The sequence below is a fragment of the Scleropages formosus genome, chromosome 5, assembly GCF_900964775.1.
Source record: "Scleropages formosus chromosome 5, fSclFor1.1, whole genome shotgun sequence".
Lineage (NCBI taxonomy): Eukaryota > Metazoa > Chordata > Actinopteri > Osteoglossiformes > Osteoglossidae > Scleropages > Scleropages formosus.
In genome coordinates, this window is record NC_041810.1 from 35761579 (window position 1) to 35775125 (window position 13547).

General features: G+C 44.7%; 1 protein-coding gene across 1 annotated transcript in view; it reads left to right on the forward strand.

Annotated features, from left to right (window-relative positions):
- snx30 (sorting nexin family member 30) overlaps nt 1–13515 on the forward strand; it is a 51208-nt gene extending 37693 nt beyond the window's left edge. The window contains exons 8-9 of the mRNA XM_018734370.1: nt 2567–2719; nt 12238–13515. Coding sequence (XP_018589886.1) covers nt 2567–2719; nt 12238–12309 — 225 coding nt within the window. The 3' untranslated portion in view covers nt 12310–13515. The remainder of the gene's footprint in view (nt 1–2566; nt 2720–12237) is intronic.
- The last annotated feature ends 32 nt before the right edge of the window (nt 13516–13547 follow it).

A 13547-nucleotide genomic window follows, 5' to 3' on the forward strand; every position in this document is an offset into this window, starting at 1 on the left:
AATTCTAAAAGTAGTCAGTTTGTCTGATGTTAGTTTAAACCACCCTTCACTACACACATAGCTGGATATTGAAATGGTACAGAGTATAAAATTTTAAAATACACACACACACACACACACACACATTTTCAGAACCGCTTGTCCCATACAGGGTCATGGAGAACTGGAGCCCACCCGGTAACACAGGGCATAAGGCCGGAGGGGGAAGGGGACACACCCAGGACAGGACGCCAGTCCGCCGCAAGGCACCCCAAGCGGGACTCGAACCCCAGACCCACCAGAGAGCAGGACTGTGGTCCAACCCACTGCGCCACCGCACCCCCTAATTTTAAAATAGCTAACATTAATAAGAATTTTGCATGAGTAGCAGCATACAGAATTGATAAGTGTCACGACCACACCCGTACCACAACCAGCAGCACCTTACTCCAACTAAGCACCTGACGACAATCGGAGCAGTCAGCTATAAAAACCATCCCCAGCTCCTTCCCAGTCACAGAATCTCTTTGAGACAAATGTCCCTCTTGCGATCACGGCTCTTCCGCAGTGCCGTATCTGCTCTCCCTTGTCTACCTCCCTCCTCATTTCCTCGCCCGTCTTCTTGTCCCTTTTCCTGTCTACTACAGCATCAACCCTCGTAACATCCTCATTGATCACATCCTCGGATTCTCCCCATGTACAACGCCTCGGATTCACCACGACTGTCCCTGACTATGAGTACTGCTTTGTCCCAAGAACCTTCGCAAGAAACAATCCCACAATTGAGTCCGCACCCGGGTCCCCAGTCTTCTGAGAGAGACAATAAGAAATACAAACATAATTGTGATAGACAGTGTAGTGTAAATTTATGGAGCACAAAGGAGATCAGGAGAGAAGTAAGTCTGAAAGAGATGTTTTGAGACCTTTGTTGAATGCTGAAAAGGGTTCAGCAGTTGAGAGTAAGAGAGAGAGGTCATTCCACCACATTGGAGCTAGAACCAAGAATTGTCTGGCTTCTGACAATGTGATGTGTGTGTGTGTGATTTTGGACCTTTATCAAACCAAATTCTCATTTAAATTGAACAAATTGTAACCCAGGGTGACACAGTGGTGTAGTAAGTGGCCTCAGAGCTCCTGGACCATGGCTTTGGATACGGATTTAAATCCAACTCAGTCTATTTGGAGTTAATATGTATTCCCTGTGTTCACGTGTTTTCTCCCACAGTCCAAACATGTGTTTTAGGTGAACTGGTAGCTCCAAAATGCCCTTATTATTTGAATGTGTTAGTGACTGCCCTACAAAAGACTGTCAAGGGTGGTGTACCCTGCTTCATGCACTACAGTTCTGGGACAGGCTCCAGGCCCTGCATTGGACAAGTGGTAATTGATCATGGATGGATGGAAATTACCATGCAAGTCTTTGAAAAAAATCAGAACTTTCAACTAAATAAGCTAAATCAGAATCAGAATCAGAACGAGCTTTATTGCCAAGTATGTTCACACATACAAGGAATTTGTCTTGGTGACAGAAACTTCCACAGCACAGACAGAATGACAGTGACAAGACAGAGGAGAAGATAGAATATGTGAATGAAGGATAAAAAAATATATAAAAATATAAAGTACCCGATATACAAAAATACAGGTATGTTCTATACAAATGCAAGGGAGTGTGAGTAAGAGATATGATGTGATAAATAGTTATAAATATAAATAGCGTTGTGTATTGCACTGGTTTACTCTCTAGGGGGGATTTAGCTGTAGCTGCTCTGTAGCGCCGGCCAGATGGCAAAGCACTGAGCACCAGGACAGCCAGGCTCAAGAAAAGTTTCTTTCCTCAGGCCATCTACCTCATGTACAGCTAAATCCCCCCTAGAGAGTAAACCAGTGCAATACACAACGCTATTTATGTATTGCACTGGTTTGCTCTCTAGGGGGATTTAACTGTTCTTGAGGTAAATTGCCAGTTATTATAAAAACTTGCATATGTATTTCAATAATAACAAATTATTTCTTTCAGTTGTCAGAATTTCTCTTAAACTGTTGATGTTAAGCTGTTTCCTAAAAGAGAAAATATGAAGAGAACATATTGATAATCACTGCAAGCATTAATACGATCCATTGGTGTAATATAGCATAAACAACATAGAAACATTATATCGTCTGCCTGGCCTGACAGTGACTGAGGGTCTCACAAGAGTATCTGTTTCCGCTGAATATGAAGTGTGTTCTATCCTGTTTGGCCTTTTGCCAACGTGGCCCTCGTCAGGATAATTAATTCTGAAAATGAAAGGGTGGATGGATACCTAACCATTCATTTAAAATATTTTTTTAAATAAATAAAAACTTAATGAGATAAATATTTAATTTAGGGGAAGCTTATTTATGGTTATTTCAGTAGTGTACTTAATAATTGAAGAAGTCAAGGACCACATTACAAGTGCAGTGTTTTTTTTTTGCCATTTTGGAACTTTTCATTACCGCGCTATTATTGAAATTTTCGTTGTTAATTTCACTTAAGAGTTTTGGGTTTCATATGTATTGCTCCTACTTTGTACGATTACTGTCCATCATTTGTTTCTCAAAGGTGCCCATGGATGTGGAAAAATGCCAAGATCGTATGGAGTGCTTCAATGCTGACCTGAAAGCTGACTGGGAACGCTGGCAGAACAACAAGAGACAAGACTTCAGACAGCTCCTCACAGGAATGGCAGAGAAAAACATCCAGTACTATGAGAAGGTGGGACAAATTGTGCTCTAAGAGCTGTTTCATGGGCTGACAGGAAAAATACTTTTTGTTGACAGCACAGCTGGCAGCACATCGACTTCGCATCCTCTGGGCAGTGGGCTCTCAGTTCAAATGGATCTTGGTCTAGAGCTTGTCTAGAGCCGGTCTAGTGTTGGTCTAGTGCTGTCTGTGCGACATCTCAAAGTGCTTTTTGTTCACATAGAGGTCCTGTGGGCGATTCGGTTTACTCTGACACTGCAAACACACGTTTCATGTGAGCCATTACAGTGTTGAAATGACCATAGTACTGTATGTGAGTTTAAAGCGATGGCCTGGCATTGTGTGCATCCTGCGGTCTTATATTGTCTTAGTTGGAAATGCCTGGGATTCTCAAAGGAGAAGTATGTACAAGTCGCAGGTTTGATCCCTGTCTTCAGCTGTAGTACCCTTAAGCAAGGTACTTACCCTAAATTGTTCAAGTTAAAATTACCTAGCTGTATGAATGGGTAAATAATTGTAGGTAGACTAACAATGTAATTCACTTTGGAGAAACGTGTCGTCTAAATGAATAAATGTAAATGCCATGGAAAGGGTTTCCTACTACCTTGTTTTAATAACAATCTAGAGACTGTGCACTGCTGCACTCCCCTATTTCCCATTTGTCATCATTAAATGAATTCTTTCTTTACACCACTTAATCCTCTAAGTGGGTCCCCTGTTGTTCTCACCATTTCAATTCTTTCCTAAGGCCTCCAGTTTTGCCTACTTTGTCTTTTTCTTGGTGATTTTGCTTCACTATTAATGAGCATTAACTACGCACATCTCCTACTACTAATTCTTGTGCAATGAACCCTTTTCCTGTGCATGTTTGTTCATCTGTTCCCCAGTGTTGTGTCATGCATCTCTTCTGGTCACTGAGCCAGATACCTTCCATGCTGATTCCAAGATGACTCATGTAGTCCCAACCTGAAAAAGACTTTTACTTAAACCCGATCAGCTCTCCTCTTTTCTCAGAGAATGACCTACCTGATCATCGCCACTATGGGTGCATCATGCAGAGTACTTTATTGAAATTATTCTGCCCTCCAACACCAGTTCTCTTGCCTCTGCTTGTGCTGCATTTCTCTCATGCATTTTAATTGTTGTTGGGGGGATGCGGTGGCGCAGCGGGCTTGGCCGGGTCTTGCTTTCTGGAGGGTCTGGCGTTCGAGTCCTGGTTGGGGTGCCTTTGCTACGGACTGGCATCCCGTCCTGGGTGGGTGGGTCCCCTCCCAGTGGGTCCCCTCCCCCTCCAACCTTGTGCCCTGTGTTGCCGGGTTAGGTTCTGATTCGCCACAACAGCGCTCAGGACAGGCGGTTTCATACAGTGTGTGTGTGGTCTATTATTGGCTTTTGATACAGTTAAAAACTCTCTTGTCCTTTATACCTTTAAGGACTTTTGTATCACTGGCATCCATTTGAATTTATTGAATTCTTCTCTTGGCCCTTTAACTGGCCTCTCTTGTAGTGTAACTTGCTCTTCTCTACTTCACTCTTCTCCAAAGGTGTACCACAGGGTTTGGGGCTGAGATCTCTTTTCTCCCCTAGATTCCCTCATAACCTCTTATGGGTTCTCCTATCACCTGTATCGTATTTCCATCTTTTATCCTCAGGTCTCGAAGATTTCAAATCATCTCCGACATCTCATCCTGGCTGTCTGTCCACTTGTAGGTCTATCTTGCAAAACCTGACATCCTTTACCTACCATCTGCAAATTCTTAAGTTCCACAAACCTCTGATTAAAGATTTCATAAGCCTCTCACCATCATCTTCTGTGTAAAATCTCTGTGTGACACTGGATGAATCCCTCAATTATCAGATTTTTTTAACTAACCCAGACATGTCCTTTATAAAATCTGTATAATCCAACTTCTCCTCACCAATGTCGTCACTCAAGTTTTTTTCCAGGCTTTTGTTCTCTCCAAAATGGATTATTGCTGGATTATTAACCCGAAGAAGTGGAATGAGCTTCCACATGATATCAGAATGGCTAACAGTCTTCTGATTTTCTGCTGCATTGTGAACATGCATAATTTTACTCTCTATATTGGAACTGTCTAAAAACCTTGTTTTCTTTAGCACTCATTATTGTTCTTATAGTATCGCACTATGTTCTTAACCCTGTTTCATTTGTAATAGCTTGTCTTGTCTCTGCTTCTCCCAACATATTGCAACCATAACCTGATCTTGCGGAAACCTCCTCTTCCTTCGCTTCTTTTTTACTCGTCCTTCTCTCCATTGGCCTCTTGCACCTCAGTAGCTACAGAAAATAATCAACCCTTACACCCCAGCAAGAGCCCTAAGCTCCTCCACATTTATATTAATGCATTTTACAGGCACTTTGCTCCAAAGTGGCATGTAGCTCAGAGTAAATGAAAGTGCAAGTTAAACAGCAAAGGGTTTAGATACAAATGCAGCTTTTTTTTTGACACCACTATTTCACAAGGACCCATTACTCCAATTGGTGTGTATTCCATCAGGCCAAAGACTGAAAACCAGCAGACTTTTGATTTTACTGGGACATGCAAGTGGTCTGGGGTGGAGGAGCACAGTGTTCCTGATTGGGTGTAGGGACTGGCAAGATTCTATTGGTATGAGGGTGATGATCCTATGACTGTCTTGTAGGCTATAACCAAAGTCTTGATCTTGATACGAGCAGCTACAGGAAGCCAGTGGAGAGAGCTGAGGAGCAGAGACACAAGCAAACACTTCAGCATGTGAAAAATTTGTTTTGCAACATTCTGTTGAAGAGGCTTGATGGCAGATTCCAGAACACGAGACAGGAGGACCTTACAGTGGTCCAGGTGAGATGTCACCATAGCTTGAAGCAGGAGCTCAGTGCAGTATCACGTGGGGTGTTCATATGTATGTTGAAGAGGAGGTGTCAGTAAGATCAGATTTTAGCTGCAGTGTGCTGACAGAAGAGAGATTTGAGTCACTTATTACCTTCAGATTTTTGATGGACAACATGGATGAGATAAGCTAATTTTACAGCATGATAGAGATTTCTCAGCTGGTGGAAGGACCAGCAGGGAGATAGAAGATTTCAGTTTTGGAGAGACTGAATTGTTGATAGTGATCTTTCATCCAGATGGAGATGTCCGAGAGACATGTTGTGATTCATAAAGATATACAGTGTATATATGATGAGCTGTGATAGGAGAAGCCGTGAAAGTTAATGACCGAGCTAGGAGAAGCAGTATAGACACAGAAGAGTAAAGGACCAAGTACTGACTCTTGTAAATTACCTGTTGGGGGATTGTGGAACAGAGAACATGCCACACCAAGCCACCTGCTAAGGTGTACCTGATACATAAGAGTCAAACAGTTTCAGTGATAACCCATTCATACCAAGCTGTTTAAATTGTCACGCAGAACCGAGGACAAGGGGACGGTAGGACCCAAGTGCAGGATCGTTTGTCTGGAACCAAGAGGTCAGGGGAGTTCTTGTTGTCGGGGACGGGCAAAAGGTCTGTCAATCAGCAGTCAGAGCGAGAGCATTGAGCCAGGGACATACTCAGGAGAAGCTGGGGAACGAAGAACAGGGACTTGGAACGAAGGAGATCGGGATATGAGCGCAAGGGAGGCTGGTTGTCTCAGTGAGATTCTATAAGTAGGAAGGAGCTGAGGAGGATCTTTTAAAGCCGAGTAATCTAATCGTATTCAAGTACTTGATCGGTGTCAGGTGCTGTCAATTGCAATGCGAGTGTGGCCGTGACACAAACAAGACTGGATTGATAGACTATGTCAAATGCAGCAGAGATGTTCAGAAGAATAACAACTGAAGATGAAGGCAGCTATAGCAGATTTGAGAGCTTCTGACACTGTGAGGAGAGCATTCTCAGTGGAAGGACTAATCTTAAATCTATAATGATCCATCAAGGGCATCAAATACAGATAACTGACTAAACAGCAACAGGTGCCATTGCATTTAATGTTGTTGCCTTACAATCCCAAGGTTTAAATGTCCACTCCTGCTGTAGTACTCTTAATCCATATATTTACTATTCAGTGATAGAGGAGAATTAGTCTGTTGTATAAACAGGTAAATAATTGTAAGTAGTGTAGTGTACAAACCTGATATTTGAAGCAGCTTAATATCGTAGCAGAGCGTTAAAACTTCCACCTTCAACTTGAAGGACAGAGGTCTGAATGCTATAGTTTGCTTATGTCACAACTCCGACCACATGCCCAACAATCGCACCTGTGACTACTCAAGGAGGCAGAGTATAAAGAGGCTGCCCGAACACCCCCCACTATGGAACCTCAATGAGAGAAACTGCAGTGCTTTGACAGTGCTCCCAGTCCTGTCCCCTGTTTACCTCCCTAATCCCCTCCTGTTCCTGCGGATTGCTCACCTGGTGTTTTGATCCTCTGTTTATGTTCTTCTGACTCTGGCTTCCATGTGTTCCTCAAAACAAAGTATGAAGATTCACCAACCCTCATCTATCCCTGACCATTCTCTTGCCTGCCCTCGACTGAATGAAGACGCACTTGCTATTGAGTCCATCGACTGGCTTCCTGAGTACACCATGATACAAAGTTCTGCCAACACCCAGCGATGCTGGACCAGCTGCACCATGTTGTCTCTGCGCAGGGTGCCATGTTAGGCACTCACGAACAATCTCTGCACTGGATTGCGGAGACTCTCCAGGAACTCATAACAGTGCTCCAAGCCAGCGAAATGATGCACTCTGACGGAGCTCCTGCTGCACCAGAACCGAGTGTTTTGCCAGGTCCTGAACCTCAGAGTAACCCGCCCGGAGACCCTCACTTAAGCACACCAGAGAGATACGATGGGTTGCTGGACAACTGCCAGGGTTTCTTGATGCAGAAACTGCACCACTACCACTTATTCGACATTCAAGAAACAGTTCAAGGCAGTGTTTGATCACCTGCTCTCCGCTCACATGGCCAGCGATCATCTTATGAAGATCCGGCAAGCCAACCGCTCTGCGGAAGAGTGCTTACTAGAATTCCGCACGCTGGCCGAGCAGAGCAGTTGGAACTCCGCCTCCCTTTTGGCCAGCTTCCGTAACAGGCTCCAACCCCGGACACAGGTGGAGCTCGTATATTGCGGGGACGACTGGACCCTCGACCGCCATGGCTGGTCATGCCAGTCTCCAAACCAGCAGGAGAAATCCTGGAGCTGATGCAGATTTGACTCGGCCGCCTGGGCTCCGATGAGAGACGGCGCCAGTTCCAGGAGTGGCTCTGCCTCTATTGCAGCGTGCCCAGACACTTCCACACTGGCTGCTCAGTCCAATCCCCACGCAAAGTACACCCAGACTCCCAGGTTAGTATACCTTGTCAACCTGGGGGACTGTAGTGTTCACGGTCGTGCCTGCTACTTCCCTTTTGGGCTACCTCTGTTGAGAGCCTGGAAGGAGCTCAACCAGTGGTTATCCCTCCGGAGTACCAAGCTCTAAGAGAGGTGTTCGGCAAGGCCCGGGCGGCGGCTCTTCGCCCCTCACAGGCTGTGGGATTGCGTCATCAATCTCCTACCTGGTTCCACGCCACCCCGTGGACAGGTATATCCTCTGTCCCTCCTGGAACAAAAGGCAATGCGTGAGTATGTCACCGAAGTGCTTGGGGCAGGCATCATCAGGCCCTCCTTGTCCCTGGCCTCCGTAGGGTTCTTCTTCGTTGGGAAGAGGGATGGGGGCTTGCACCCCTCCAGAGATTATCGAGGGTTGAACGCCATCACGGTCCAGTACCCCCATCCCTTATCCCTGATTACTGCCGCTCTTGAACGGGTGCACAGTGTGATGATTACCAAGCTCAGCCTCTGGACTGAGTACAACCTGATCTGAATCCGTAAGGAGGACAAATGGAAGACTACTTTTTGTACCTCCATAGGCCATTACGAGTATCTTGTTGTGCCTTTCAGGTTGTCGAATGTGCCATCCATGTTTCAGGCGTTTGTAAACCACATCCTGGGGACCTTGTCAACAAAAACGTCTTTGTATACCTGGATGACATCCTGGTCTTATTCCGGACCAAACAGGACATACAGCATGTAAGAGCAGTCTTGAAACAGCTCCTGCAAAACCACCTGTATGTAAAGGGGGAGATGTGCTTATTCCACCAGTCCCAAGTCTCCTTCTTCAGGTATGTCTTAAGCAAGAAGGGGATAGCCATGGACTCCGAGAAGGTCCAAGCCATGTTGGAGTGGCCAAGGCCCAGGAATGTGAAGGCTCTGCAGCAGTTCCTGAGCTTCACTAATTCCTACTGGAGGTTCATTTGGGGGTTCAGCTCCATCACTGCCCCCCACCTTCACAGTCCTCATGGCCAGTAAATGAACCCACCTGGCATGGACTGACAAGGTCGAACACGCCTTCCGGGAGCTGAAAGACCGGTGCACAATGGCACCCATTCTCAGGCACCCAGACCCCAAGTTACCCTCCACCTCCATTATGAGGGTCGGGGTGGTGTTGTCTGAAAGACATGGGGACCTTCCTAAACTCTACCCCTGTGCCTACTTCCCCCACAAGCTGTTGCCGGCCTAACATAACTACAATATCAGGAACTGTGAGCTCCTGGCCATAAAATTAGTACTGGCAGAGTGGCAGCACTGGTTGGACGGGACCACTGCAATCTGGACTACCTCCAGTCAGCGCACTGGTTCAACCCTTGTCAGGCCCAATGGGCCCTGTTCTTCACGCAGTTCCAGTTCACTGTGTCATAGAGGCCCAGCTCCAAGAACCCGAAGGCCAACACCCTTTCATGCATTGACGACAGTGACCCACTAATCGAATGCCCGGAGCCAATCCTGCTCAAGAACTGCATCGTGGCCCCAGTGTGATGGAGGTTCTTCCAGGATCTCCAGGCCATTCAGACGGCCGAGCCCAGCCCAGCTGACAAACGCAAGGGCAAAGAATATGTGCTGGTAGGAATGTGGCCTTCTGTCCTGCAGTGGGCTCATTTGTTCCCTGTGGCTGGCAGCCGCCAGACGCTTTCTGTCCTACAGGAGCCATTCTGATGGCTCTTTATGCAAAAAGATGTCCGTGAGTACGTGGAGGCCTGCATGACTTGCTCCCAAGCAAAAACCCCAACTCAGAAGCCTGCGAGCATGCTGGAACCCCTACCTGTGCCCTCTTGTCCTTGGTCCCATTTGTCAGTGGACTTCCTGGTAGACATCACCCTGTCTGAAAGTAAGACCACCATACTTAACCTGCTTGACCAGTTCTCCAAGGCATGCCACTTGATCCCCCTGCCAAGGCTGCCCACGACCCTGGAGACAGCCAAAGCCTGGTGTTCCGCTTGTTCGGTCTAACCAAGGACATCGTGTCATCACATCGCTCAGTCCCCACTAGATCAGGCCCTTCAAGGTCCTCCGCAGAGTAACGCCGGTCACCTACAAGCTCCTGTTGTTTCTGAGACTGTTCATACACTCCACTTTTCACGTTTTCCTGCTCAAGCCCTGTGCCACATCTGTCCTCCAGGAATCCAGCGACACTGCACCGCCCCTGCTGGTACAAGTGGACAGGGGACCAGCCTATATCGTACAGGTGCTACTCAATTCTCGGCGGCGGCACAGGGTGCTGCAGTATTTGCTAGACTGGGAGGGCTACGGGCTGGAGGAGCAATGTTGGGTGGCTGCGTGGGACATTTTAGATCCTGTCCTCATCGCTGTCTTTCACAGGGACCACCTAGACTGGCTGGCATAGGGTGGCTAGGGCCGCCTATGGTTGGGGGGATGGTACTGTCACATCACCAACCGCGTGCTCAACTATTGCAAATGCGGCAGGGTATAAAGCCCGGATGCTCCACACCACAGAACCTCAACAAGAGAAACAGCAATGCTTTGACATCGTTCCCAGTCCTGTACCCTGCTTACCTCCCTGATCCCCCCCCGCTCCTGTGGGTTGCTCACCTCGTGTTTTAACCCTCTGCTTACATTATCCTGACTCTGGCTTCTGTGTGTTCCCTGAAACAAAGTATGAAGATCCACCAACCCTCACCTGTCCATGACCATTCTCTTGCCTGCCCTCAACTGAATGAAGATGCACCTACTATTGAGTCCATTGACTAGGTTCCTGAGTACACCATGACAGTTTAAGGATACAATGAATTATTCCGGGAAAAAATACCTAGCTGTGTAAATAGCTAAATCATTGTAAGTAGCCTGATGCTGTAAGCTGATTTGGGAAAAAGTGTCAGGAATAATAGTTAAAAAATAAACTGTATCCATCAAGGTTTTGGAAAGAGAGAAATGAGACTCTAGACTGAGTTTGGGTCTTTATAAATTATAAAGGAATAAATTGGAGAGAAATAATCTGTGAAACAAAGAAAGAGGTCAGAAGACAGGTGATGGTATGTCATGAGAGCGCAAGGTTGGAGATGTTGAATGGAAGAGGGAAGCTGTCCTGGTCAAATGCTTTTCCCATTCACAAGGGGGCCCAAATTTGAAATCTCATCGGTTCCTGGTTTTGACTCCAATAAGGTGCAGCAAAATCATTCTCTTACTCACAACTGAATGTCTTCCAGCATTCAAGAATATGTTTTGGACCTGTTTCTGTGCTTTGATAATCAAATGTCTGTCTTCTGTTTTTGAATGCACATGTGAATATCCTGAGCTGTATGTCACTTTGGAGAAAAGCATCTGCCACATAAATAAATATAAATGTACAGCACATTTAGGTTGTTTTCAGTGAGTGAAAGCAGGTAACTAAGGGAACAACACAACTAACGAAATAACAGAAAAATTATGATGGTCTGGGTTATAGCAATCAGTGTGGTGCATCTAAGTGGCTTCTGTTTTACTTTTTGTTAAATGTTAAAGCTCAGTTAGTAAGTGAATAAATAGTTTACTCACAAAATTTTTATGATCATTATTGACACTTTTCAAAGAAAACATGCAATATTTACAAGGATTTAACTCACACACACACTTTCAGAACCACTTGTCCCATACGGGGTCGCAGGGAACCGGAGCCTACCCGGTAACACAGGGCGTAAGGCCGGAGGGGGAGGGGACACACTCAGGACGGGATGCCAGTCCATCGCAAGGCACCCCAAGTGGGACTCGAACCCCAGACCCACCGGAGAGCAGGACTGCGGTCCAACCCACTGCACCCCCCCGCTGGATTTAACTCATTTATAGGTTATTTAATTTAGGGTATTTACTTTGCTCAAGGGAAAACAACATGAAACCTGGGACCTTTGCACTGCAACTGAACATTACAACTCATGATGCTCTCTGTAACCCAGTAATAAAATAATAATTGCACTATTATTACATTAAAATCTGTTTAGCTGATGCTTTTCTCCAGAGCAACATGTATTGTTAAGCTACTTAAAATGCTAATAATAATAATAATAATTTGAGTTACATTTCTATTAAAGTTCATTTAAAATGATTGGAAATGAGTAGGACTCTTTATTTATGTCAGTCCAAAGACAAGTGAGTGTTTATTATCCATCTCACATGACATACATGTTTGCTTCACTGATTGCTCATTGTATCTCTCTCTGCTTTTACATTTCAGTGCCTTGCAGCCTGGGACACAATCATTCCATTATTGCAAAAGAAAGAGGATATGAATGTGGACACAAACTGAGACTGGGACAAGTGCCTCGCTGCCTCTTCATTCCTCTTCTTCACCTTTGCATCCGCAATATGGGCATGAAACACACGATAGTTGTTTGTGTTGGAAAACTTCTGTTCTTTTGCTTATGAAATCAGACTGGTAAAACACTTTGAGTATTTGTACATCTTTTTATGTGTTTATACCAGTAAAACTATGCACCTTCAGTTCTACCATGTGCTTTAGCTCGATAACTGATCGCTTTGACCTTGATACTCTGAGTGCGTTTGCCAACTACTCACTCCTACACAGAAGGCTGCAAAGGTTTGGATTCAACTAAAACTAATGTGAAGGATTAAAAAGGTCACACCAAAAGTTTTTTTAACATAAATTGGAGCTTGTAACAGGTGAAAATTAGCATTTTGTAAATATTTTAGAGTTTGAAAAAATTCCCACTTTTTGTTATGTTTTCAGTGCAAAAATTTGGGTATAGTGTGTGCAATATTTCATCCAAAACAAACATGTCTATGATGGTAATACAAGGCAATACCTTTAGTTTCCTCTGTGCTGTATTAAATTTCCCAAAGAAGTATTGTTTCCCACGACATGATTAGGAAGAACACGGTACAAACATACACATATGAAGATGAAGCAATCGGGGAGACGTGTTGCCCTAGTGTTCAAACAAGCCTAATTCTCAACCCCCACCACCAATGGGACCAAATTGACATTTCCATAAAATCGAAGGTTTAAAGCAAATCCTTTCAGGGCCATGCTTTTCCTCTGACTAGGTGAAAGACAAAGAAAGTGTAAAATAGATGAATAAACAGTGTCTACTAAGTAACTAATAAACTAGCTGAAGTGCAGTTTTTTCTCCCTTTTAAAAGGGAGATTTACAGTGAGCACATATTTAAAATTGCTACATATACCTACTGTTTTGCGTATTGTATGTTTCTCTCGTAACAAGTGAGATTTTATTTCATGTAGTTATAAAAATATTGCTGATTCAGATTTTAGATTCAATAATTAGTTCCGAAACAAAATTAGAGGAGGTGCTCGAGAGACAACTGGTTAATAAAACTTATTGAAACCTCCCTCAAGCCACATTATCTATTTTGCTTTTGAAATTAATATTTGATTTGACTATCCGTACATCACCATCTATTCATGAGAATAACTTTGTTTTATAGTGCGTTGCATTATGTTAAAATATTTTCCCTACATCTGTTGAAGGTGGTTTAATAAAAAATTTAAACCAGACATAAGGATTA